Source organism: Corvus moneduloides, chromosome 12, assembly GCF_009650955.1.
Source record: "Corvus moneduloides isolate bCorMon1 chromosome 12, bCorMon1.pri, whole genome shotgun sequence".
NCBI classification, from domain to species: Eukaryota; Metazoa; Chordata; class Aves; order Passeriformes; family Corvidae; genus Corvus; species Corvus moneduloides.
Window position 1 is genome coordinate 4,810,598 of NC_045487.1, and position 24,597 is coordinate 4,835,194.

General features: G+C 41.3%; 2 protein-coding genes across 7 annotated transcripts in view; both read left to right on the plus strand.

Moving 5' to 3' along the window:
* The window catches only part of PKD1L2 (polycystin 1 like 2), a 38,948-nt gene extending 24,055 nt beyond the window's left edge, over window positions 1-14,893 (plus strand). For 3 of the 6 annotated variants that reach the window (XM_032121688.1, XM_032121685.1, XM_032121684.1), the window contains 20 exons: window positions 159-389; window positions 611-712; window positions 915-1,093; window positions 1,442-1,588; window positions 2,100-2,299; window positions 2,455-2,681; window positions 3,199-3,412; window positions 4,359-4,587; window positions 5,354-5,585; window positions 6,029-6,125; window positions 6,812-6,952; window positions 7,656-7,841; window positions 8,550-8,877; window positions 8,969-9,102; window positions 10,010-10,137; window positions 10,474-10,634; window positions 11,313-11,523; window positions 12,046-12,147; window positions 13,301-13,432; window positions 14,228-14,893. In XM_032121688.1, coding sequence (XP_031977579.1) covers window positions 159-389; window positions 611-712; window positions 915-1,093; window positions 1,442-1,588; window positions 2,100-2,299; window positions 2,455-2,681; window positions 3,199-3,412; window positions 4,359-4,587; window positions 5,354-5,585; window positions 6,029-6,125; window positions 6,812-6,952; window positions 7,656-7,841; window positions 8,550-8,877; window positions 8,969-9,102; window positions 10,010-10,137; window positions 10,474-10,634; window positions 11,313-11,523; window positions 12,046-12,147; window positions 13,301-13,432; window positions 14,228-14,353 — 3,507 coding nt within the window. In that variant the 3' untranslated portion in view covers window positions 14,354-14,893. Of the gene's footprint in view, window positions 1-158; window positions 390-610; window positions 713-914; window positions 1,094-1,441; window positions 1,589-2,099; window positions 2,300-2,454; window positions 2,682-3,198; window positions 3,413-4,358; window positions 4,588-5,353; window positions 5,586-6,028; window positions 6,126-6,811; window positions 6,953-7,655; window positions 7,842-8,549; window positions 8,878-8,968; window positions 9,103-10,009; window positions 10,138-10,473; window positions 10,635-11,312; window positions 11,524-12,045; window positions 12,148-13,300; window positions 13,433-14,227 lie in introns of those variants that run through there. The other 3 variants (XM_032121686.1, XM_032121687.1, XM_032121689.1) reach the window with 3 other exon arrangements.
* A 198-nt stretch (window positions 14,894-15,091) lies between these two features.
* GCSH (glycine cleavage system protein H) lies at window positions 15,092-22,581 on the plus strand. The gene is made up of 5 exons (XM_032121696.1): window positions 15,092-15,228; window positions 18,573-18,652; window positions 19,677-19,740; window positions 21,299-21,430; window positions 22,006-22,581. Exons 1-5 carry the CDS (start codon window positions 15,108-15,110, stop codon window positions 22,101-22,103), a joined length of 495 nt encoding a protein of 164 aa, XP_031977587.1. The 5' UTR covers window positions 15,092-15,107; the 3' UTR covers window positions 22,104-22,581.
* The last annotated feature ends 2,016 nt before the right edge of the window (window positions 22,582-24,597 follow it).

Here is a 24,597-nt window from a genome sequence, read left to right on the forward strand (position 1 = left end):
ATTGGAACTTGAACAATTCTGTGTACAGCAGCTCTCTACACTAACTTACCAATCTCAGCACTGTCTTTTCCATCTCAGCACTGTCTTTTCCTTTGCTTGGTAAGTCACCTAATACTTTGAAGCCAGATGTTTTATCAGCAATCTTTTCTGGGTTTCAGGTAGGACCAAAAACAAATCCTAGCAGCACACAGTGCCTCTGCAACCATCTGACCTTCTTTGGGAGCTCCTTCTTTGTCATACCCAATGCCATAGATGTCAGCAAAACAGCACAGCTCTTTGGTACATTTGTGGACAATCCTGTGGTGGTGACAACTGTAGGATTCATCTTTCTGATATATGTGCTTGTAGTTATTTGGGCTCGAAGGAAAGACCTCCAGGATGATGCCAAAGTAAGTCTCCAGCTAATAAAGTCAATGTATTCAGGCCAATGCCCACTAAGCCTAGCCTGCTCTAATAGGAAGTCTTTAACCAATCCTACTCCTTTCCCTGTAACACTCTGTTTACTGGTAAGTAAACATTGTTCACAAGATGACAAATTCCTACTCACAGCTTTCAGGAATCTGTACTTACAGGACTGCTAACACACTGCTTGTGCTGTGTCACTCTGCAGGTGAAAATCACAGTCCTGGAAGACAATGACCTGTTTGCTCAGTATCGTTACCTTGTGACAGTTTTCACAGGACACCGCCGTGGTGCAGCCACAACCTCCAAGGTATCAGTGCCACTGTGTGGGAAGAGAGTTTATTTGTCTAGGGAACTGGATGAATAATGGAGCACCTGAGGCTATTAATAAGACAGCTCAAATGCACTGTTTGAGCCAGAAAGCCCTTAGGTTTGATGAAAACTGGAAGAGTATGCTAGAGAAATAAACACACAAGATGTGCAAATCTTCATTTTACCTTCTTATTTTCCAGGTGACTCTCACCCTCTATGGACTGGACGGACAGAGTGAGCCCCACCATCTAAATGATCCTGATACACGAGTTTTTGAACGTGGAGGAGTGGATGTTTTCCTCCTCTGTACCTTCTTGCCTCTTGGGGAACTGCAGAGTATTAGATTGTGGCATGATAATTCAGGGGACAGTCCGTCCTGGTAAGTGGAGGTCTGGAGATCCTGGTAAGTAAAGATCCACAAATAATTTTTTATAATGACAGCAGCTTTCCTTTTCTAGCACTTGAAAAAACTTTGTGCAGTTCTAGAAAGAAAAGAAGTGTTAGATCCTAGTTTTTGCAGATGAATAGACCAAATCATAGTCTAAACCGGAGGACCAGGAGTGCTTCCCATATCCCAGGTCCAGTACAGGATGGGATGTGTTCTGTGCCTTACAGGTTAGTCGCCCTAAGAAGCCAAAGGCCAGAGTTTGTCCTCCACAGTCTTGTTGAGTTCTGAATTTAACACACTCAGTGACATATGACTGTGCCCTGTGTGTTTCTCCAACAGGTATGTGAATCGAGTATCAGTCCATGATCTGGCACGGGATCAGAAATGGTACTTCCTCTGTAACTCTTGGCTAGCCATTGATATTGGAGAATGTGTCCTAGATAAAATGTTCCCGGTAGCAACAGAACAGGACCTGAAGCAGTTCAGGTACCCCCTATTTCACAGGTTTTTTTTCCTCTTGATAGCAGTCAGTCTAGAAAAGCAAGCATGGAAAAAACAGACCAAAGCCCTAGAAAAACATGAAAACAAGGCAGGTTTTTCCACTGCCCTTAAAGGGCTCTGAACAAGAGAAAAAAGAAGGATGGTTAAGTAAATCTAATCATTACCCTAACAGTACTACCATACTGAAAATATTGGTGCTAAAGAAGGATAGCCTGACAGGACCTAGAGAAACCCAAACATCTTCTCTTATGTGTAATTTTCTTAACAATTTAGGTAGGAACTATTCACCTTCCCTCCATGCTGTAGCCAGAAGTATAGGACATAAGTAGCTATGACCATTCCATGCAAATCAAGCAATGATATTTGATAATTTCTCCTAGTTATTATTTCTTCTGATAGTGCCTAGAAGCATGGACAGGTTAGGACCCTGAACTAGAGTTTTGTTCTTCCCTCTCCTTTTTATGAATCCATTTGATTTCCCTCTTGTCCTTCCCAGCAATCTGTTTTTCATGAAGACCTCCCAGGGTTTCCAGGATGGGCACATCTGGTACTCGGTTTTCAACCGCTCCCCACGAAGCTCCTTCACACGAGCCCAGCGCGTGTCCTGTTGCTTCTCACTGCTCCTCTGCACCATGCTGACCAGCATCATGTTCTGGGGTGTGCCAAAGGATCCTGCTGAGCAGAAGATGGATTTGGGTAACAATCCTCAACATTGCTTGGGCAAGCAAATAGAGAGACAGCAGAATCTGGAAGCAAAAGTTGAATAAATGGGCTTTCTCACAAGAAAGAGACTTGGTGGTTTATCTTGCCTGGGTTTATTTTTCCTTCTCCCCTCTGTTTGACCTTGACAGGTAAGATCGAGTTCACATGGCAGGAAGTGATGATTGGCTTTGAGAGCTCCCTCCTCATGTTCCCCATCAACCTGCTCATTGTGCAAATCTTCAGGAACATACGACCCCGGCCAGCCCAGCAGGGGAGAGAGAAGAAGCCGGGAAAAAATGGTCGTGTATCCCCACGCCTGCCTCCCACCCCACGGGCCGCCCAGGCTGCCTCTCTCACTCCAGAGGCTGCGACAAAGGCAAGTCCCAATGAGTCCTGTACTGCCCTCTGCTGCCACGCACTACCGGCTTCCCCAGCGCCACAAACGATCCCTGTCTGATGCACTTCAGCCTGTCTGAAGAGAAAAGACAGTTACCACTGGTGCAAAGCACGCATTTGCCCACCTAAATGCAATCCTTCATTAAGGTTGTCTTTGTACATCCCAGCCCTTGCACAGTTATTGTGTGTGACCAAATCACTGTGTTCAGGAGTTAAAGCAAATGCTAAGCAAGACAGTGAAGATAGAAGGTATCATGGACCACATCTTTTTCAGCTTAGGTCCTCAGGAAGGTACTCTGCCCTTTCAAACCCTGAAAGCTGCCTTCCTGAACTCACTGAAATCTGTCTGTCACACTCAGCACTGTAGGATGTGCTATTCTTATCCATTCTGGATATTTTAGCAATTGGTGCAGATCCCAGCCAGTGGTGCTGTCAGATCACATCAGCATAAGCCACTGCAGCCAGAGTCACTGCTGTGTTGCTGCTGTCTTTCCTAGGACATAAGAAGAATTGCCAACTCACTCTTTAAAGCCCTGAAGACTCCATCTCTCACCTCAGCGCCAGACCTTGAAAAATCAACTAACATCAACACACTTTTGTCATTGGTTGCGGACATCATCTGTCAGCAGAACAGAGCTGGGCAAGGGCTTTATCATGAGAGCAAGAAGGATGGTCCTATAAGCGTCACATTAGGTGCTGTGGATATCCAAGGTAAATAACACACTGTGAAATGCCTGCTGAAACCTTTGCAGTGAAAATTATTATAGCACTGGATGTCATGACCCAAGCTCTTCTTACATTTTCTGACTCAAAGGCAACTACAGAATCACAGAATAGCTGAGGTCTTAGAAGGGATCTCTGGATCCTACCATGCTGCTCAGAGCAGAGTCAGCAGGAGCAGAATTGTCCAAGATCAAATCCAGTCAGATGCTGAATGTCTCCCCAAGGATGAGGACTCCACAAATTATTTGAGCAACCTGCTACAGTGTCCAATACATAAGTTTTTTCTTATGTTCAGAAATTTTGCATGTTTTGAGGTGTGCCCATTGCCTCTTGTTCTTTCACTGCACCACTGAGTGCACAACTAAGTAAAGACAACTGTGAAATCTGTTTCTTATGCTGTAGAATCAAATGTTTGCTACCAGTCTGGCTTGGGAGCAGGATCAGCATCTACCAATGAAAAGACTCACAAATATCAGTTGTTTCACAGTCTTTTTGACCTGTCCTTTTATTTCTTCTTGGCCTTGTGCTGTTGTTCCTTTCAGTCTGGCTCTCAACTAAACAAGAATGTATGAGTAAACAATATCAGTGATTTCATTAAGGCTCACATTTGGCTTTTCCAGTGAGTCTTCCAAGCTACTAATTGCACAGGCACCCAAGAACAAATTAACAGTTGATCTGATCTGACCTGTCTATTAAGCTTTTAGGACTGCTGTTTAACTAAGTTGCCTTCTGGAAAAAATTCCAAGCCATTCCAGCACAAGAGCATTATGCTCTAGTACTAAAGCTGCTTTTACACATCCCTTCAAATGTTACTCTTCACTTCATCACACTCATGATCTTTAGCTCCAGTTCTGCCACCCTTTGTATTGAACAATATTTTAATCTAGGAATATCTATTTTCTCAATAAATCAATGAATAATTCTTTGCCTGCAGAAAAAGCAAGAAGTCCAACTCCAGAGAAGAGAATTTGTGAGCAGCTGAAATACAGTGATTACCATCGCTGCTTGTACATGCAACTCCAGCATGTAGAGATGGAGCTGGAATTGCTGGGGCCCCATAAATTTCAGATGCCTCAGAGTTACACACAAGCTGTTTGTCAGGTTCAGCATTTGAAGAACCTCCTGGAGAACCAAATCTGCTCATCAGCATCCATCAGTGAGGGGTAACCCAGTTCTCATCTCATTCTCAGTATAAGTAAATTCAGGTCATTAATTCAAAATTGGACAGGATGACAGAGCCCAAATAATTACTGCTTAATATGTGCTAGATAACTATCATTATATCTGTAAAAATAAGTCTTACTATTATACCACTGCAGGAGCTACAAAGAAATTTCCATGCACTGTGAACTGCACACAAAGGCAATAATGACCCATCATTGTTGTTTATCATTTTTGCCTCCAAAGTGGAAAGTTACAGTACAATGCCATGTGATAGTAAAGGACTGGGATAATCACTGAGCTCCAAAGTCACAGAAGACTCTTAAAATGTATGGATAAAGAAAAATTAATAAGCAGACAAAAATAGTTCAGTGAAATATGATAATTAAGTTGGAAGTATTGGAAACAATTGCACTAATTACGTCACTTGGCCTTCATGGCGATCACAAGAGATGCATTCGGCAGCTTAAATGCACTCATAGGTTTGTCAATAGTTCTACTGGAGATTCAATTATGCATGAACTGAGGAGTAAATAAGCCCATCACATTTATTTTGGTTTTAGCTGATCTCTGCATGCCTCCTCATTATTTTTTCTCACTGTACTTTTTGCTATCCATATACCTATATAACTACATTAATTAAAAGAACTTAGAATATTTTGATTTTATATCATTAGTTGTTGCCTATTACCAGTAAACCTTATGACTGTGATTTTGGTTCCTATTCCATCTCAGACTGATTTTTTTCTCTTCTGGTTGACTCTCAAGGTGGTCCCATACTCCAAACTTCTCCAATGATGACAAGAAAAGTTTTTCCCACAGTGGGCTGCCCTGGTGGTTTGTGTTCATCGCTTGGTTCCTTGTGGCAGCCACCAGCGGTGTGTCCGGGTTCTTTACCATGCTCTACGGACTCCATTATGGCAAGGAGAACTCCATCAAGTGGCTGATCTCCATGGTCATCTCCTTCCTGGAAAGTCTTTTCATCACACAGCCCTTAAAGGTGAGAGCCTCAGAAATACAACCACTGGCCAAGATGAACCTCATCTGCTGCGATTGCAGAAAGACAATGTAACATGTTCTAAAGAGCTACAGGATTTAAGATATAAAATGAGAAGTCTTCGCCCTTAAAACAAGAGGAAGCAGTTGGTTTACAGAGTTCTGCTGGCTTTTGCTGACATTAACTCCATTAGTTTCATCTCCCCTGCTTTGTCAGGGTTGAATGAGGTTTCTCAATAGGAAGGGTGTGTCACAAAATCAGTTCAGCTGGGCAAACCCCAGCACTGTGCACTGTTCTCTTTTTTATGGGCTTCAGCTGCATGGGTTCAACAAGCCCAAAGCACAGTTGTGTTCCTGCAGTGCCTGGATCCAAAGGGATCCAGGTCAAAGCCTGAGCTTCTTTATATGAAATGGGCATATGGTGAGTCTATAGCTGATTCTTTCCAGGTGCTGGGATTTGCTGCTTTTTTTGCTCTGGTTCTGAAGAAAGTGGAACATGAGGATGAAGAAAACACAGCTATTGATGAGCCTTTATCTGCACCAGGTAACTGCCTGTAAAGCGAGAAATTATTAAAGAAAGTGCAGTCTTCTCCTAGCTTTTGGTGTGCTTTATGCTTGAATACGTGACTCAGCTCAACTGCCTTGCAACAAAACCTGTAACTATTCCACAACTTAGGGAAAATAAATAAGTGACCCAATGCAAAACACAACCTTCATGTAGACTGGTAGCTCTTTATCTGACAAGCATAAATAAAACCTCTCACAAAGAAATTTCCCACATCCTTTAAGGCCTATATAAAGGTTCCCAGGTTACATACTTTTCCACAACCACAGTTATCTGTATTATTCCCCTAAACTGAACAGTGGCTTCTGCAGTCATAATCATATCTAAATAAAGCCTTGACTAGCAGACAGGAATCCTAGGGCACATCAAAGTTATCTGATCTACAGCTTCCTCCCTGCTCAGCCTCAGGCTACAAATACACCACCTTCTGAGATGCTCAGCCTAGAGACACCTGGGCTACACCTGGTCCTAAACCCAACACAGTTTTTGTGAGCTCCTTCCTTCCCCGCTGTTTGCCTTGCTATAGTAATGGTTAAAATCACATCCTCTGTCTTAATAAGGGAAAGCATTAAATAGAAATGTTTCCTTAGAATGTCCAAAGGAAGAAAAAGCAGGACATGGATAATCTGTTGACTAATTCCAAGGTTCACTGCTCTCCCTCACAGGTGATTCACATCCTCTCTTTGGAGCCCAAAGAGACAGCAGAAGCAATATTTACCGGCCACCTCCTGCTGCTAATGTGGAGAAAATGAAAATCAGCTGCATGAAGGAGAAGAAAGCTTTTGCCCTCATCAGGGAAATCCTGGGTATTATCCACATGTAGATTATCTTGTTTTATTCAGTAATACTCATCAGTAATTTTACATCAGTGAAAATATTGTTCTCTTGGGTGACAAAGTTTTGGCATATCTTCAGCTTTCTGCCAGACGTTATGATGTAGAGACAGGCTGTTCCATGGCAGCTGGAGCTGCAAGGAGGTGGGAATGTTAGCTGGAGATAAAAGTGTGGCTAAGGCTTCATTTTACGGTAAAGAAACACATCACACACATGAGAGGTTAAAGAAAAGTAGAAAGGATAAAAGGAGGAAGTCAATAGTTAAATGAAGCTGAAATCAAAGAGCAGATGGAGGCCATCTTTCTAAAAGCAGATAGTATCTATAGATAATGATTTATGCCCCTGTTTTATTTCCTCTAAACTCAATGGCAAAAATACCTCAACTTCACTTGGAACAAAGTCAGACTGCTCATTTTATTTACAGCTGCCATGACTACTTCTCTTTAGCCTTCCCACTTATTTTCTTGACTGCTGCTCATATTCCAAATGTGAAACACTTAAACTGCAGCACATTGAAGCAGCTTGGGTGCATTCATTGGCACTGGTCACTAAGTCTATAAAGCACCTCTGTGGCCTAATAAGTGCTGACAGAAGAAATCATTCACACAATTTATTTTGAACAGCATTGTTAACTCAGAGCTCACATGTGCTGTCTCTTTCTGTTTTTTTTTCCAGCCTATCTGGGGTTTTTATGGATGCTGTTACTGATTGCCTATGGGCAGAGAGATCCCAATTCCTACTATTTAAACAAACACATTGAGGACAGCTTTACAGATGGATTCCATGATGTCTACAGTTACCAGGATTTTTTCATGTGGGCAAACACTACCTTACTCAAAAACCTTTATGGATCATATAAAGGTGAAGATTCACATTGTTTCCCTTCAGCTTACAATAGGAATACTAGTGGATAACAAAACCCTACAGCTTGGCCCCACGTTAAACGTCCCCTGATATTTTCCTTATGTTTAATACAACCCAAAAGTTCTGCACTGCAATGTTAAATTTTTCACATTTTACATTACTTACTCCAGATATATCCTCAGTTTTACACAACTTTCTTTCCATAATAATAATAAAAAAAAAAGAATGGCAGACAGGTGGCACCATAAAGCTTTTCCTCAGGAGAGCTGTTTGCATCAGGACTTGGGTCAATGTGAAGGCAAATTATGCAATATCACCATGTTTCTATCTAGCCATATCCAGTAAAATATGACTCATTTTCCAGCTCACATTTAATGGTAAATGTTGAAATATATTAGCATAGTTGTTCTTTGGGCATGACAGGCCACATGAACACTGTATAAAGTCACTTTTCTCCCCCAGGCCCCACTTTTCTTCTGTATAAAATACAGATGGGGAGTGACACAGAACTCTGTTAGTGTGAATTGTATTTAAGAACTCAGTTCAAATCAACATGAGGGTTTCATTTTCATGACTATTTTGCTTACAGTGTTTCCAAGAAAAGAATATATGGCAAAATATTAAGGCATCACTGACTCATAAAAGAAATTAATATTATTAATTTTGTCATATTGCCAGTGCTGCTCTTTTCCATCTCCTGTTTAGGATTCATTACAGATGGCAATTCCAAGCTGGTGGGTAGTGCCCGAATTCGCCAAGTAAGAGTGAGAGGAGGCACCTGCCCCATTTCTCCCAGACTCCAGCACGTAGCTGAGGAATGCCACGCTCCATACTCCCTACAAACAGAAGATACATCAGCTTATGGGGAACACTGGAATACCTCAGCCTTTGATAACTCCTCTGACTTGAGCTCAGCATGGCAGTATCAGAGTCAGTCCAAACTGAGAGGGCACCCCATCTGGGGCAAATTTGCCATCTACAGCGGAGGGGGATATGTGATTCACCTGGGAACTGACCCTAAAAATGCCTCCAGGTACCACTTGTATTCTTGTAAATTATCAGTGCATCCTCCATGTGATACATTCCTGTATGAGTTAGATCACTGGCTGCAATTCTTTTGACAGAATTCTCCAGTACCTTTTCAAAAATGTCTGGCTTGACACGTTCACAAGAGCAGTGTTTGTTGAATTTACAGTCTACAATGCCAACGTGAACCTGTTCTGCATTATAAGCCTGATGTTTGAAAGCAATGCTTTAGGTGAGAACCTTTCCTAAGTTACACATTTATGAAAAGAGCAAGCAGTGCACCTAGAGAAGGTAGATTTACACACTGCCAGTGTTTTCCTAGTTTTTTCTTTAGTAAAGACAAGTGTTTTAATAAATCTAATCATGAGAGAATCAATGCAAATTTTACAAACCATTTAGGAAAAACGCAGCATCACAGTAATATAGACCATAATGGAATATCTTATGTTTGCTTATGCTGTGGTCATCTACTGATGAAGAAAACACACTATTGAAACTTGATCTCCAGAATTTACACATCAGGAACAAGAAAAATTCTGTTTCCTAATCACTGCAGCTAATCAATACAATATTAAGACAAAAAATACAAATAACAGTCTGTCTTTTTTCTTCCAGATGACTTCTAATATATAGCTATGTAAATATGTAATACATAATGTGGATAAAACAGAATAGTGAAACCAAATTCTGGTTTAAAGGCTATAGGAAAACATTTGGTCTGAGCAGCAGCCTCTCTTGGTGTGTCCAAGTATCAGAAAATGCCCAAACTGACCACAAAACTAAGCTAATTTTGGGTTTAGAATGAGATTCAGCTTTTTAAAAAATTCCAAGTTCTCCTGCTGTATTTCTGCATTTGCAGTCCAATCCAAACTGAGCCCTATTGGGATTACTATTGTGCTATCACACAGACAGCACTACCACTGTAAAAGCCTTGACTCTGAAATTCCTGTTTGAGGAAATTTCAAATACTTAGAGGGTTACTCACATAGTCAAGTCTAAATCTCAGTTCAGTGGTTGGATTCAGCCTCACATTGATGTGAAAGTGAGTACAGAAGTCTTACTGGTGAACTGAGTTGTTTGAATGAAAGCAGAAAGGTGTCATTATCAGAGCCTTGAGGTGACCTCTGATTGTTTTTTAGGGGCCTTCTTCACAAGCACGGAGCTGCAAAGTGTCCGGCTCTACCCCTACACCAACAGCCTCCACATCTTTGTGGTTGCAGCAGAAGTCATTTTTTTCCTCTTCATTGTGTACTACATGATAGTACAGGTGAGGTCCAATGGAAAGTTTGGCTGAGAGCATTTCCTTGTGCCTGCTGTTGATTTCACTCACAAAAGCTTTAGGGCTGTACTTGATTTTAGTAGTGCTGGTGCTGCTACACCAATGGAAGATTGAATTAGATACAGTGTCAGTATTAAATAATAGGAAAGCAAAACTGTATTTGGCTGGAATGATTCTTTTGAGAAAGATAATGAGAACTTAGTGCAAGCTGTAGTTTTATTAATGCAGAGTAGTCCGCTTAATTGTGGAGGGCATTGCCCTAATCTTCAGAGGTGGACTGTATGATATGGAGTGATGAGACTGAAACAGTAAAACTCCTCACAGGGCAAGCTGATGAAGAGTCTGAGATGGAGATATTTCCATAGCAAGTGGAATCTCCTGGAGCTGGCCATTATACTGATTAGCTGGAGTGCTCTGTCAGTGTTTGTGAAACGGACAGTCCTTGGGACCCGAGACATCAGCTACTACCAGGAACACAAGGAGGAGTAAGTACTAATGCTATTTAGTGCATCCTTTGTTGTTGCTGCTTATGCAGAAATAAATCTGTTTTTCCTCTTCCCAGACAGCACTTTGTCTGTGCTAGATATTGCTGTCCTAGATGGTTATATTCATGAAGCCTGTGAGTGTGTCAGTGCTTAGATTTGTGCCAGCAATAGGATTTTCTTTTGATACTGCTCTAGTAAAATCCAGCAGGCTTGAGCACCAAGCTCCCTTTTTTAGCCCCTAATTTCCTCTCTTGTGAACCAACAAGCCTTTCTGCTATGGGACATCCACCCAGAAAGCACATAATCTGCCTTGTTCTTTGTTGTAAAAAGCCATTGGTTAGAGGACAATAATGGGTTCTTTCGTACAGAATGGAAAATTGTAACATCTTTTTTAAAATGGTCACATAGGAAAGAGGTGGTAGAATCACAGGATAATGAGCAGAATTTGGGCTACAGCCTAGACCTCCTCTCCTTAAAAAAAAAAAAACTTAGCCATGCACAACTGAGCTTTTTGTGTGCACACAGTAGGAAGTGCAGGTGGGAACACGCAAGGAGGAATTCATTAGGCCTCCACTGAAACCAAGGACAGAGTAAATGGCGTTTCCAGCATACCCATTTATGCACTTCAAAGGATTCCGTGTGCATGATATATTACGTATTTTCTTTTTTTCCTAACAGCTCTGTAAGCTTCAGTGAAACAGCGAGAGCTGATGCAGTTCTTGGCTACCTGATTGCATTCCTGGTGCTTCTCTCCACAGTGAAACTGTGGCATCTGCTGAGGCTCAACCCTAAACTGAACATGATCACTTCAGCACTAAGGAGGGCATGGGGTGATATCTCTGGATTCATCACTGTTATTGCAATCATGTTCCTCGCCTATTCCATTGCTGTGAGTATGACAGTGCTTTCTGTGTTCTGCAGTCTGCTTCCAGGTACTGTCAGGCTAAATCAACTGTTTCTGAATGCTAAAAGCAACATAACTTTACCATGTAAAATGGAATAAGCTGCCTGTCTAAATCTTAGGTTAGCAGCTTGGAGCCCAAGTCTCCTGTATGAGTGAAAGTGAAGCTAAAACATCCACTTGTCTGTTCTTTGCAAACTGAAATTTAGTGAAAAATCAAACACTGAGCTGAAAAATAAGGATTTGTTATGTGTAATAGATGTGACAAAGAACAAAGTACAGAAAAAAAGATTTTCTGGACAAAACTTAAATCGTGGAGGGTTCAGAAAGTGCCATTTTCCATTTGGCTAGTTCATAAGTGGGATATAAGTACCTTTTTTACATATCCAGTGGCAAGCTCAGCAGATGTAAGACACATTCTCATACCTATGATAAAAGGTTTTACAGCTAAACACATTTTGCAGCAAGGACTCTGATCACGACACAAGACGTGGCTTCTGTCCTCTGCAGGCAAACCTGATATTTGGATGGAAGCTCTACTCTTACAAAACTCTCTTTGATTCGGCAGAGACCATGGTCAGTCTTCAGCTGGGAATCTTCAACTATGAGGAGGTACCATATCTAATTTTGAGAAGTTTACAACCATACAGTTGGCATCTCAGCTATCAAATATGCTTTAACCCAGCAAATAGAAGGACTTTCAGTTAGTGTTAAACATTAATGTAATTTTGCAAGCTCCACAGCTTCCTAAAGCAGCCACCTTTTCTGAGCAAGAAAAAGACGCCAAGTGAAATCTCTTTCATGTCCTGTTTTGACCATGAGGAGGCTCATAACGAACCTTTCATTAAGAAACCTGCTCACATTTCAGCTAGAGATGTTACTAATTGATTGAAGGTTTTGAGCAATTTCCTTAGAAAGCTATGTATAGAAATGTGAACAAAGCCCTGTGTTTGTCCTGAACACCCCCTCTGTCTTTCCAAGAAAGGCAAGGCCTTCCACAAGGGAACTTCATGTTCTTCAGTAAAATCTTTTAAATATTTCAATATCCTTTGAACATTTCTTTGTGGATTAATTCTTGGGCATCTCTGACTGTGAAGTCCTCCTTGGTGGATGTCTTTAGACCATGGACCCAATAGGATATGGGTGGCTTTGAAGATCAGTAATCGGGCATAGACTTTTCCACCTCTCCCATTCATGTTAATCTTGAAAATACATTCCTGTACCGTAGCTTATATGAAGATTAGGGTTCGGATTTTTCACAACCCTTGGTTTATAAGTGTCTCTGACAGTCAGACTGTGCTTCTTTGTAAAGCATCCAGTACAATAAAGTAAATGCATACCGAGATTTCATCTATTTTGAAAGCTGAGGCAGGAGGAAGCTTCAGCTGTTCTGTGGATAAGCAGATCTCAGCCTTGTCAACTTTCATGTGCAACTGTCATACCATTACAATCAAATGCAAATGCTTAAAAAAACCCCCAAAATTGTCCATATTCACACACACACACACATATATATAAATATTCTCTTGTCTTTGTACTATATTGTATCAGCACAGGACAGTGACTAAAGGAGAAATTTTGTATATATGTATAATACATATGACATAATTGATTACATACAAGATTTTCAAAGTAACAAACTTATTATTGGGTCTTAACTGCTTGTATGTAAGTGTATATGTATATCTGTATGTCTGTATGTATGGTTTTTTGTTTGTTTGTTATCACAATCACAATATGATGTCTTACCTTATGCATTACACAGGTCTTGGACTATAATCCAGTTTTAGGCTCCTTCTTAATTGGATCCTGCATAATTTTTATGACATTTGTGGTACTGAATCTATTCATTTCGGTGATTCTGGTTGCTTTTAGTGAGGAGCAGAAGCACTACCAGGTTTGTTCATCTAAGCTCTCCTGCTTTTAACATTTTTTGTTCAGTGCTTACTCAGGTATTCAACCATGGACGAAAACCATGTAAATTCAGTCCAACTCTTTAAAAGGCAACATTTGTTCAGAAAGTGCACTTCAGATTTTGCAGATTTACACTGTCCATTCCTGTTCATATGAGTCCTTGTTCAGATCTGAATTGTAGCCTTCTGTTCACATACTAAATCCAGCAATAAACTCTTAGGCTTGTGCTCAGCTATACTGAAATCAGTGCCAAAACTGCTAGTGAAGTGCCTGAGGCTTTACAGCTCCTTTTAAAACTCTCACTGTGAGTGCCTGACCCATTCAAGCTACTGATAGTGTGAAATCCAGCTTAACATTCCAGTACTGACCAGAATTCTTCTACATTTTACATAAAGTCAAGGGACATGAAAACAAAGAATACGATTGATAGAAGACAAGATATATTGAGTTTTTCTCATTTACTTCATGTAGAAATGGTGGGTGTCTCATTGAGTATACCATGAGCTGTATAGGAGCTGGCAAGTGCACTCTAGGCTCCTGTAGAGATTTCCATGGGATTTGACAACTAAAATTTCTATAGCGTCCATACTCATCTGGGGCTTCTGTCTGAATAAAAATATTGGCATGATGTTTTGCTTGTCAGCCACTCGTGCTCTGCTGAAAGTTGGCTTATTTCACCTCAGGTAGAGATTTTGTCTTGCAACTTGCTCTGGCTTCAGCAGACACTGAATCCACTTTGGATGTGCAACTCTTCGTAACTTATTCGTTGTTATTTCAGGCTTCAGAAGAAGAGGAGATTGTTGATCTAATGCTAATGAAACTCTTCAGTTTCTTTGGGATTAAATGCAAGAAGGAAGAGAAGCCAGTCACCAATGGACAACCGGAACAACCTGTCAGCGAGTGAACGAAGACCGCGTTGAAGTCACTTTGCTTGTGGGCAAAGTATTTACTTGCTTGCTACCAGCTGCAGTGGTTAGAGTTAGGCTTACATTATTACAGCTTGTGACTAAAACGGGCTCACCCAAGGGAACGGCTTGAGCTGTGTCAGGGGAGGTTTGTGTTGGATATTAGGAAAAGGTTCTTCACCCAGAGGGTGGTCGGGCACTGAACAGGCTCCCCAGGGAATGGTCACGGCCCCAAACCTGAGAGAGCTCAGAAAGCGTTTGGACAACGCTCTCGGGCACATATGGGGTTTTTGGGGTGCCTCTGTAGGGCCAGGAGCTGGACTTTGATCCTTGTGGGTCCCTTCCAACTCAGCCTATTCCGTGATTCTGGGAAAATGGTGCGGTGTTCACCCTCAAAGTGCTGCCGGCGTGTTATTCTGGAGTAATAGCTAAGAAATAGCGCTAACCCTAAGACGCAACGTCCCACGTGCACTTGTTGTAGACTTGGCACCTGTATTTATTAAATAAACACCGAGCGGCTGTTGCATTGTTTGGCTAAATCCTCTCCTCCGAGGCGGCGCACGGAACATGGCGGCCCCCTCAGGCCGCCCCGGTGCCCGCTGCCAGCGGAGCGCGCAGCCGACTCCGAGCCGCCGCTTCTCAGGGCCCGCGCGTCCCCCCGGCCACCGCCGCCCGCCCCGGCCCCGGCCCCGGCCCCGCCCCGCCGCCATCGCCACCTCCCGCCGGTGCCGCCCCCGCCCGCCCCCGGCAAAGATGGCGTGGCGAGCGCTGCGGCGGGTCGGGTCGGTGCTGGCGCCGCGCTGCCCGCGCCTCCCGCTGCCGCAGCGGGGGCCTGCGGCCCGCAGGCTGGGCACCAGCTCGCTGCTGCTGTCCGGTGAGTGGCGGCCCGAGGGAGGGAGGTGAGCGGCGGGCAGGCGGGACAGCGGCCCGGTGCTGCGGAGAGGCGGTGCCTCTGCCCGGCAGGGTGGGCAGGGTGGGCTGCGGGAGCTCGCCCCGGCCCAGCCCGCGGGGTAGCCCCCGCCAGCCGGGGCTGGGTGCGCGGAGTGGCCGGAGCGCGGGTCCCGCCGGCGGCCCCGGGCGGCAGCCGCCGTCTATCCTTCTATCCCTATGTCCCTCTATCCCTCCCTCCTTCCCTGCCTCCCGGCGGCCCCTCGGAGCGCGATGCTGCAGCCGCCCGGAGCCCCCCGGTGTCGGCGGGGCCGGAGAACCTCGCAAGATGGCTGAAGCCTCGGAGGGCCCCTCACCTGCCCCCGGTCCTGCTGCTGGCACTCCCGATCCCGCTCCCACACGAGCAGGTTCACCTCCGTTAGTTGGCCAGAAACTTTTATCGGCATCTCCACACTGCAGTTTTTAGCAAAGCGGCTCAGTCCCCCTCTGGACCCGTGCAGGTTTCGCAGAGTGGGCCGAGCGGGGAGTACACCAGCTTGCCCAAAAAAGCGGATCGCTTTTCCCGGGATTGCCGCTCGTAAACAGCTTGATGTTGGCTCCAAGGAGCATCAGCAGCACAAGAAAGGGCCAAGGGTGGGTGTCCGGTGGAGGCAGAGCCGCAGCAGGGACTGGCGTGGGCAGCCAGGGAGCCCCAGCCAGGCTGGCAGGGCCTTGAGCCGCTCTGGGCTGCAGGAGTTTGGTTCTGGCTCCTGTGCAGCCACAGCTGCACGAGTGGCACGGCCGGGGATGGGCTCGGGCATCAGTGCTTGCTGTGATTTTGCATTTGGGGTAGTTCATTCTGAAAGCGTCTACTGCAGTCAAAGCTCTTTTTGAATGGAAGTTACCCATGAAAGTCTGAAAAACAGGATCAGTGGTACTCTAGCAAACAGAAATGTTTAAAAAGTAGGCGAGAAGAGGAGAATATGCTTTAAAAGTAATGACTGCCACTAAGAAGAGCTCATCCATTTCTTTCCAGATAATCTTAAACCTACCTGTTTAATTGCCTTCTGCTGCAAGTGAAAGAAATAACATTTATTGGTCATTACTTGCAAACTGAGTCAAGATCTAAGCTTTTTTTCACTATTCAATGTACCCATTGTTTTTCTATACACATCACTTGAAGGAGTAACAAACAGTGCTTTTGTTTTAGGCAGAGAGGAAAAGTTTTGTACGCCTCTCTGTGGCGGTGTGAGTTCGCTCTTCAGGTATATATAAATATTTAACAGAGGCAGGTTACACTAAATGAAGGCCTGAGTTCAGAGTGTGCTACTTAAGCTGAAACCAAAGTCCTGTTGAAATGAATGAAGCTAGAGTAAATTCAGCTGCTCTTCTGAAAAAGAATGCAGAGAGATTGACATTTCATATTCCTTTAGGTTGATTTATTTAATGGGCTGACCACATCAGCTCAAAGTTCAGATTCTGAGATTACTTATTAACTGTTTTTAATTTGACCTTTACTTTATTTGCAGTGGTTTTTGTTGCATGCTCAGAATTTTAATTTTTCAATTTTTTTTTTTTTTTTTTTTTTTTTTTTTTTTTTTTGCCTGCAAGAAAGTTAGATGCTCTTCTAACTGTTCAGGACATTTTCCTGCTGTATTCCAAACTGGTGTGAAAATCTTCTGGTTTTTTATTAGCCTTGCTTTATAAACAGATTCTATACAATATTATTATTCTAAATAAAAATGTGCTGGTTGGCTTCTTTTTGACATGTTCAGCTTGGGTTTGAGATTTGTCAACTGTCATTCTCCATTCTTACAGTTCATTACTCATTTCCAATAGAATTCCCATGGGTTTAACATCTTGACCTGAAATTATTTGAGACATTTAAGATTCTGTTCATTAGAGTGTGTCATGAGATTTTTTGTAGTTATAAGTAATGCTAGATGAAATTCTCTGTGGATTTTTGACTGGTAAGCCATGGGAAAATACTTTATATTTACAATTTATTCATATTTGTTTGTGTACTATACTTGCAAAACCACGTATTGCTCTACTGAGCTCTATAAAACCTGGGCCCTATTCTAAGACAAACCATTTAACCTGAGACTTGCTACTCTTGAACTTTTCAAACACAAATAAGAGGATCACTGCAATTGAAGCAGCTTAAAATATGACTGGAAATATTTTAGCAGGTCTACAGTGAGAACTTCTGTTTTCCTTCACATACAATTTTAGAAAATGTACAGGGACTTGCAGAAGTGTAGTTTCTCTGGTGTTTGCCATAAAGAGTCCAGCCCACAGGATGAGCTCGACAGGAGAATCTTGAACTCAAAAGGAATGTGCAGCTGTACTATGGCACTCATCACTCAGGGAGCTGTTTCAGAAGTTATTTTTTTCAGCTTCTGCAACATCCCTTACCTGACTGGATGGGTGCTGCAAGTGGAAAATAAAAATAAATTAATTAAAATAATGATTAAAAAAAAGTAGGAAGGTATCTGCAGGGAAATTATATAGAAGTGAGAAAACAGACAAGGCAGGCTGAAAATGCTCAGAGTAAGAAAAGTTCCAGGAAAAATGTTAGCAAGAAAAATATTGCCTGTTTCAGTTACTTCTTTTGAAGTTTCTCCATATGACTTTATAAAAACAATTGCTCTAATAAAGCTGTCTTGAATCTTACAGATTTGAAATGTAAGGAGAATTGTAACCTTGCTGTGAAAAGACTTAACAATGTTTTAAACAGGCTTATTTTTAACATGATACAGAATAACTACTGTGTTCTTCTCACAGTAGCAATATTAACAGAGAGCAAATTCTGTTAGGTAGCAGTTGTCTGTGTAAGTCACCTTATTAATTGTCCTGTATTAATTTGCCTTAATTTTACATAGATCTGTGCCAGCTGTGCACTTTGAATGAGATGCTGTAATGTTTTTTAGAGTCACTAACACTGGCCTTCCCAGCCATAATAAAGAAGTTATCAGAAATAAACACTAAATATGTTTGAAAAGTCACTGTGCTATCATAGAAATGTATAACTACGGGTAAAATACACATATAAGCTTTAGATTTGCACTTCTGTTTGAAGGAGAGCTGGTCCTTTTAGTCCTGTACTTTATCAGTCTCCAGATGGTTGCACAGGAGCTGATAATACTCTGAGTAGGACACCCAGTCCTGCCCCTGTCACTATGTCCTGAGCAGAACAAGGTGCTTCTGTAAATTGCATGGGCTGTTTAAAATATTTTCCAAGAAAAATGAACAAACTCAGTGAAAAGCCCCACGGTTTAAGCTGCAAATGTGTATTTAAGTGAGCAACATGTCACTTCTTTCTGAAATACCAAGTTTGTTTCCTTTTAGCCCGCAAATTCACAGACAAGCACGAATGGGTATCTGTGGAAAATGGCATTGGAACAGTAGGAATCAGCAATTTTGCACAGGTATTGATCCGTCCCCCCTTCTCCAAGTCTGCAATATTTATTTATGCCTATCTGCTCTGTCCTTGCTCTTTGGACATTTACAGGTTTTTTATTGTTTTAATTGCGTATGCGACACACTGAGCATGATTTTCTGGACTTAGGTCTATCACATTATTTGTGATATTTGTGCTATCTCAGCATTCTGATAAGGTCTTAATAGCTTCAGATTGAACTTGTGGAGAGCTGAACTTGGTGAGAAACTTCAGTGTTCAGCTCTAAGCCTGAGCAGTTCATGGCTGTGAAGAGGACATCACATACTTTTTTAGGTCAAATTTCCCTTGAACACAAATATGGTGAAATCCCTCTGGCTAAAGAACAGTTGTGAACAGATTTACAGCATGGCATATATTTCTTACTCAATTCCTTTGGGTTTTTTGTTCTCATGCAGGTAGTTGATTTGGAATAGTCACAGGCAAATTCTGGGCAGAGATTCGCTGTATGTGAAACGTAAGAAAAATGAATGGGACAAGCCAGCAATAAACGGAACTAATGTTTCTTAGGACAAGCAGCATCTCCTTTAATCTCAGTTTTCTGTCAATAACTCTAACACTCTGTGAGATCTCTGGTCTTTTTTGAGATAGGATACATGTGTCAGGGAAGAGTTGAGCCAATTCTTATGGTGATACAGGTCTTAGTTAAGTTACTAAGGACAAATTTTGTGCTAACAGCTCTCTGTAGCTGATGCTAAGATCAGCAGATGTTATTCCTCATTCTGCCAGAAGAAATCTCCATAGAACTTGAGCCTGAGGGTTATTAGCACTGTAATAGAGAAACAATAATTTGGTATTTGGGCTATGATAACAAAACAGTTTATTCATATTAAGCATTTGCTAAGAAAAAGTGAAAAATACTCAATCCTTAAAGAATGAGAACAACATTTAGAGACAGAGACTACTGATATGCAGATTCTAGAGTTACTGTATCAGTTCTCTTCTATGCATAGTTTTGTTAATGTATGCTCTGATGCTTTTGTTTTGCTTTTAAGGAAGCATTAGGAGACGTTGTTTACTGTAGTCTTCCAGAAGTTGGGACAAAATTGAGTAAACACGGTAAGTTTCAATTCTAGTTGCTCCTGAAGTGATTATTCTACTCATCCCACTCGTCCTTTGCAAAGACGCATTTTCTGAAATAATATTTATGGTCATTAATATCACTATGAAGTTTCTGTATGCAAAATAAATTCAGGTATTTCTACAAGAGACAGCTTTAATTTGAAATTCTCACTGTCAAGACTGTGCTTAGCAGCAGAAAATACCTGCTTTTTAAACTGTGAAGAAATTTATTCAAAGAGACAGTATTTAAAATATTTTTTGTAATGATTTTATCTATATTTTGTTTTTCAAATATTTGTGCTTTGGTCTGAACTTGCAAGTGTTTATTTGTAATTCTCCAGTTATACACTTTGTGAATTGCATGAGGTGAAACTTCTAATTGATATCAAGGTCTAACTTTTCTACAAATATAGGACTCAGTAATTTTGGGGTATTAAATGTAATCACAGGTTTTTGCTTATTAGTGATGTACAAATTGTTACATTCTTCATCATTCAATTATGTAACTTTTCTTGTTAAAGAAAGTGAACATAAACAGGTAGAAATGAAAGGCCTTTTCCTGTATTAACATTGAGAGCTGTCTGGGTAGTATATGAGGAAAAGCTTGTCATTATCTTTAGACAATTTTTTAAAAAGAAATGTGGGTTTATGAGGTAAAGGAGAAGGCCTTTCTTCTGCCATCCTTACTGTGGAATAGCTCCCTATCAAACTGTTTTGGCCAAATGTGTTACATTGAATGCTGACTGTTAGACAAAAGGTCTCTCTGTGTAGGATTTTAATTAACCAACTTGTAGTTTTGCTTTATTTGAAGGAATTTCATTTCCGTTTAAGTTCTTCTCTTTTCTGCCCATTCTGGCCTCAGTCTAATTCCAAGCTTTCCCAGAACAAGTTGTTCTCAGATCCCTTGTGCTGGTGCCTATCTACTCTTCTGACAGGTCCCTGTTCCTTCAGCCTCTGTCTTGTTTGCTTGTGGCTGAGAACTGCTCTGCACTAACATTGCTCCAGGCACCATTTCCATAACTCCCTCCAAAACAGGAAAAAGGGAAGAGCTGCTGGGTGCTTCCAGTGTGGTGCTTCTGAATACTAATGTGTGTTTTCCAGTGAATGCAAATATAACACTTGATAGCATTTCTGAAGGAAAAATGGGATTGCTGAAATTGTGGCTGTGTTGATTTTGTAACCAAATTATGAATAAAAAGGTTTAAATTGTAGATAAAAGGCACATTTAAACCTCTTGCAGCAAGAGCTGGGTGTTGTTCCTTCTAAGTTAATATATCATGTGCTGTGGGGCTTTAGGCAAAGGATTAACCAAATGTAAGGAATTCCTGTCCCTTCTGTAGTAGCCAGCTAGCACAAGTTCCCCAGAATTCAAGACCATAAACATCAAATTTAATAATGCTGATCCTTGTCATAAAGTGGGTGACTTCAGTCTGTCTTCTTGCTCAAGATGTAGACATTTCTTCACTGGTTGGGTCATCACCAGGATGTCTGACTGAAAAAATGCAGTGCTTCGTGTTTTCCCCTTAGAAACATTCCATCATATTCTCTGTTTCAGATGAGTTTGGAGCTTTGGAAAGCGTGAAAGCTGCTAGTGAACTCTACTCCCCTCTCTCAGGAGAAGTGACTGAGATTAATGCTGCCCTTGCAGATAATCCAGGGCTTGTCAATAAATCTTGTTATCAAGATGGTAAGATGTCATTTTTATCTTTCAATAATGAATACTATGTGGATTCTTGCTACTACAAATGGCTCTGCAATTCCTGTTCTTCCAGTTCAATGTTGTGGAGACTTAAATGGAATATACTGAATGTAGTTCAAGCCCAATAAAATTTAACATTAAAGCATTATAACAGTCTTATCTTTGAACAGTGGTTTTACATCTTATTTTCAGATATACACTGTGGTTGAATTTAAATCTACTTCCCTTGACTCCATTTCTAGTTTTGGATCTTGTAAGAGTTCATGATACTGAGCTCAGGCTCCTTTATTCTTTCCAGACAGTATCTCCCTATGCCACTGTCAGAGCCAGCACTAAATTACACAACTGCTCTGACCCCAAAGGCCATTTCTTATGATGGGATGGTTGGTTGTTCATTTTTTCAAATACTGAAACATTGTTTTGCCTGCACAAAAACCTGGCTGATTCTCCAGTGCTCCAAGGCTGGTTGTTCCTGCTGGGAGTGCTTTCCTAAAGCAGTAATAGGAATGCATCTTTCTTGTAGGATGTTAGCAACCCTTTATTTTTTAATTTCCTGACTACAGGTTGGCTTATCAAGATGACTGTGGCAAACCCTGCTGAACTTGATGAACTGATGACTGAAGATGCCTATGAGAAATACATAAAATCCATTGAGGACTGAGCTGGAATAATGAAATAAATTCATACAAAATATTTCAGTGTAGTTTGTCATCAATCAAGGAAATACTGAATATCCAGTGTTGGCAACTTGAAAAGCACCACTTAAGATCACATATACAAGACTATAAATAATTACAGTGATGAAAGTGTTTCACATCTGTGTACCCAAGAGGGTTTTTTATTCTGTTGTCTGATTCATGTAACTCCAGATGTTATCTATAATATTTTGGGAAACAAAATTCACTTGCTAAAATACATAGTTTCATAGATTCATTTGACATCAAATTTAGTAACAACAGCCTTAAAATGGCAGTTTTGTCATAGGCACGTGACTGTTCTCATAATCTGGACTACTGTTTTCCCTGAGATACTTTTCTATTGCTCCCAGACCATTGAAAAGCAGTGTCTTCCTAAACTCCTCATGTTTTTCTTTCTTAGTTGTAAAGATGATACCAAAAAAGGAGAAGCCATATCAACTACCTCTCTGTGTGATTTTTATTTCTTTATAGAATTTATTAATCCTTTGTTTTCCTTCTTTTTTTTTTTTTTTTTTTTTTTTTTTACTGTGTAATCAAATAGTCCTGCCTGTGAGGCAGGAGGGATGGGGGCCCTGCCTTCCCCTTTCTGTGCTTTCTTAGTGTGCAAAGCTCCTGCAGTGATTGTTTATCCAGGTTCTACAGTGGCTTATTTAGGCTGTATTTTTGTCTAGCAAACACTACCTAAGTCACAACTCATAAAGCAATTAATTTTACATCTTGTGCCTGGCAATTGTGATTTCAGCAGAGCAGAGGCTTGTGAAAATTGTGTGATCAGGAATAGTTTGACATATGTATCCATGTGTGTCTGTATTTAAGATCAATTAGGGCAACTGCCCTAATGACATCGCAGGACTGAACCCAAAACTTCCCCTTTGCAAACCAGTGAACTAAAGCAGCTGATTCCATTAGCCTTAATATTTAATGAATCCACAAATGTGCTCTCAAAGTTGATGTGACATCTAAGGGTAAGGTGGAGTTGTACACACCTGCACTTCAGGAAAACGCAATAGTACAGCAGAGTTTTGGTCTAAAGCCATTCCCCACAATTTTAAAATGGTTATTAGCAGCTAAGTACAAAACAGGAACAAACCCCAATGATTTAAGTTGATCTAAGAGGAAGCAGAGGAATGCTTAATTCATGAAAGATGACTAAAGCAAAATTCATGTTCCTTTGAAAGTTCCTTCTTTCTAAAGGGATATGAATCACAGCCCTTCTAAAGGGCAGAAATACATTGCTGGTAATACAGAAACCTTTCTAATGTACAAAAAGAGGGTTTCTTTTATGATCTGAAGGGATGTCAAAGTAATTGGCTTGGTGGTTTTTGGGTTTAAATCCTAGGAGCAAACTTTTGCTACACAAGTCACACATCAAAGCCCTGCCAAGAGAGAATCCACTGTGTATTTCAGATGGTTTCATCTTCTCCACAGGAGTTAAACTGCAAAATGTATAAGAGGAAAGAGGGAGTTTGACTGTTCCACAGGAGTTCTAACTTGGCAGTGGTTGATAAACAAAAGGCTCTTGTAAACCTAGAGTAAATGTTTCAAAAACTCTCAGTACTTATCCATTATTCACAGCTCCATGGAGTAGTTGTTGTGACAACATTCAGGGCCCAGAGAGCTGGGAGCTTGGTCCTGGCCTCTTACAGACTCTGCATCAGTTTCAGTCTCTCACCTCCTGTGCACTTTGGAAGGGAAAGTTTGTTTCAAATACAGTATGTGCAGGAAAACGGAGATAGGAATGCAGGAAAATGATACTATTTGATACTGTTTCTTTCACCATCTTTTTCCAACTTGGCTTGAGGGTAACAGGCCCTTCATTCTTTGCCGTGTAATACATGACCCTTGTGGATCTCTGTAGAGGTCAGCCCAGAGCACTGTAACGCATTTTTATACTATTTCCCCCTTAAAATGTTTGTATTTTTAAATTTTGATCAATAAAATAGTAATTTCTGTAATGCCCTAAGGAGCCTGGGGAACAATAAAAACCCACTTGCCCATTTAAACTGTAGTAGCAGTGTACATACATCGGTGTGGATAAATGACAACTGTCTGGGAAAAGCACCTGAAACAGAATTCAACCTCTCTTTCATGGTGCACAGATGGAAAATGGATGTTCTGTTGCTTAAAGAGGAGGACCAAAAACATGTCTATCCCTAATCCTTTTAAAATTTTATACAACTTTAAAGTGACTTATTCCTCTTAAAATGGGAGCAGCAGTACTTAGGTGCTTTTTTTTTTTTTTTTCCCCCATGTGATTTATGCCAAGAGCTGTGATGTTCTGCTGTTTAGGACAAATGATGTCTATTGGACCAAACATTTTTATACCTTTCTACAATTCGCTCAACTACCTGAATTATGCTGCCAAAAGAATGTATTCTTGTTTGATGTTTGCTACCCAAGCAGAGCTCCAAGCATCCCATAACTTCACTATGTTCAGCAGCAGCAGGAAGCCTCAGG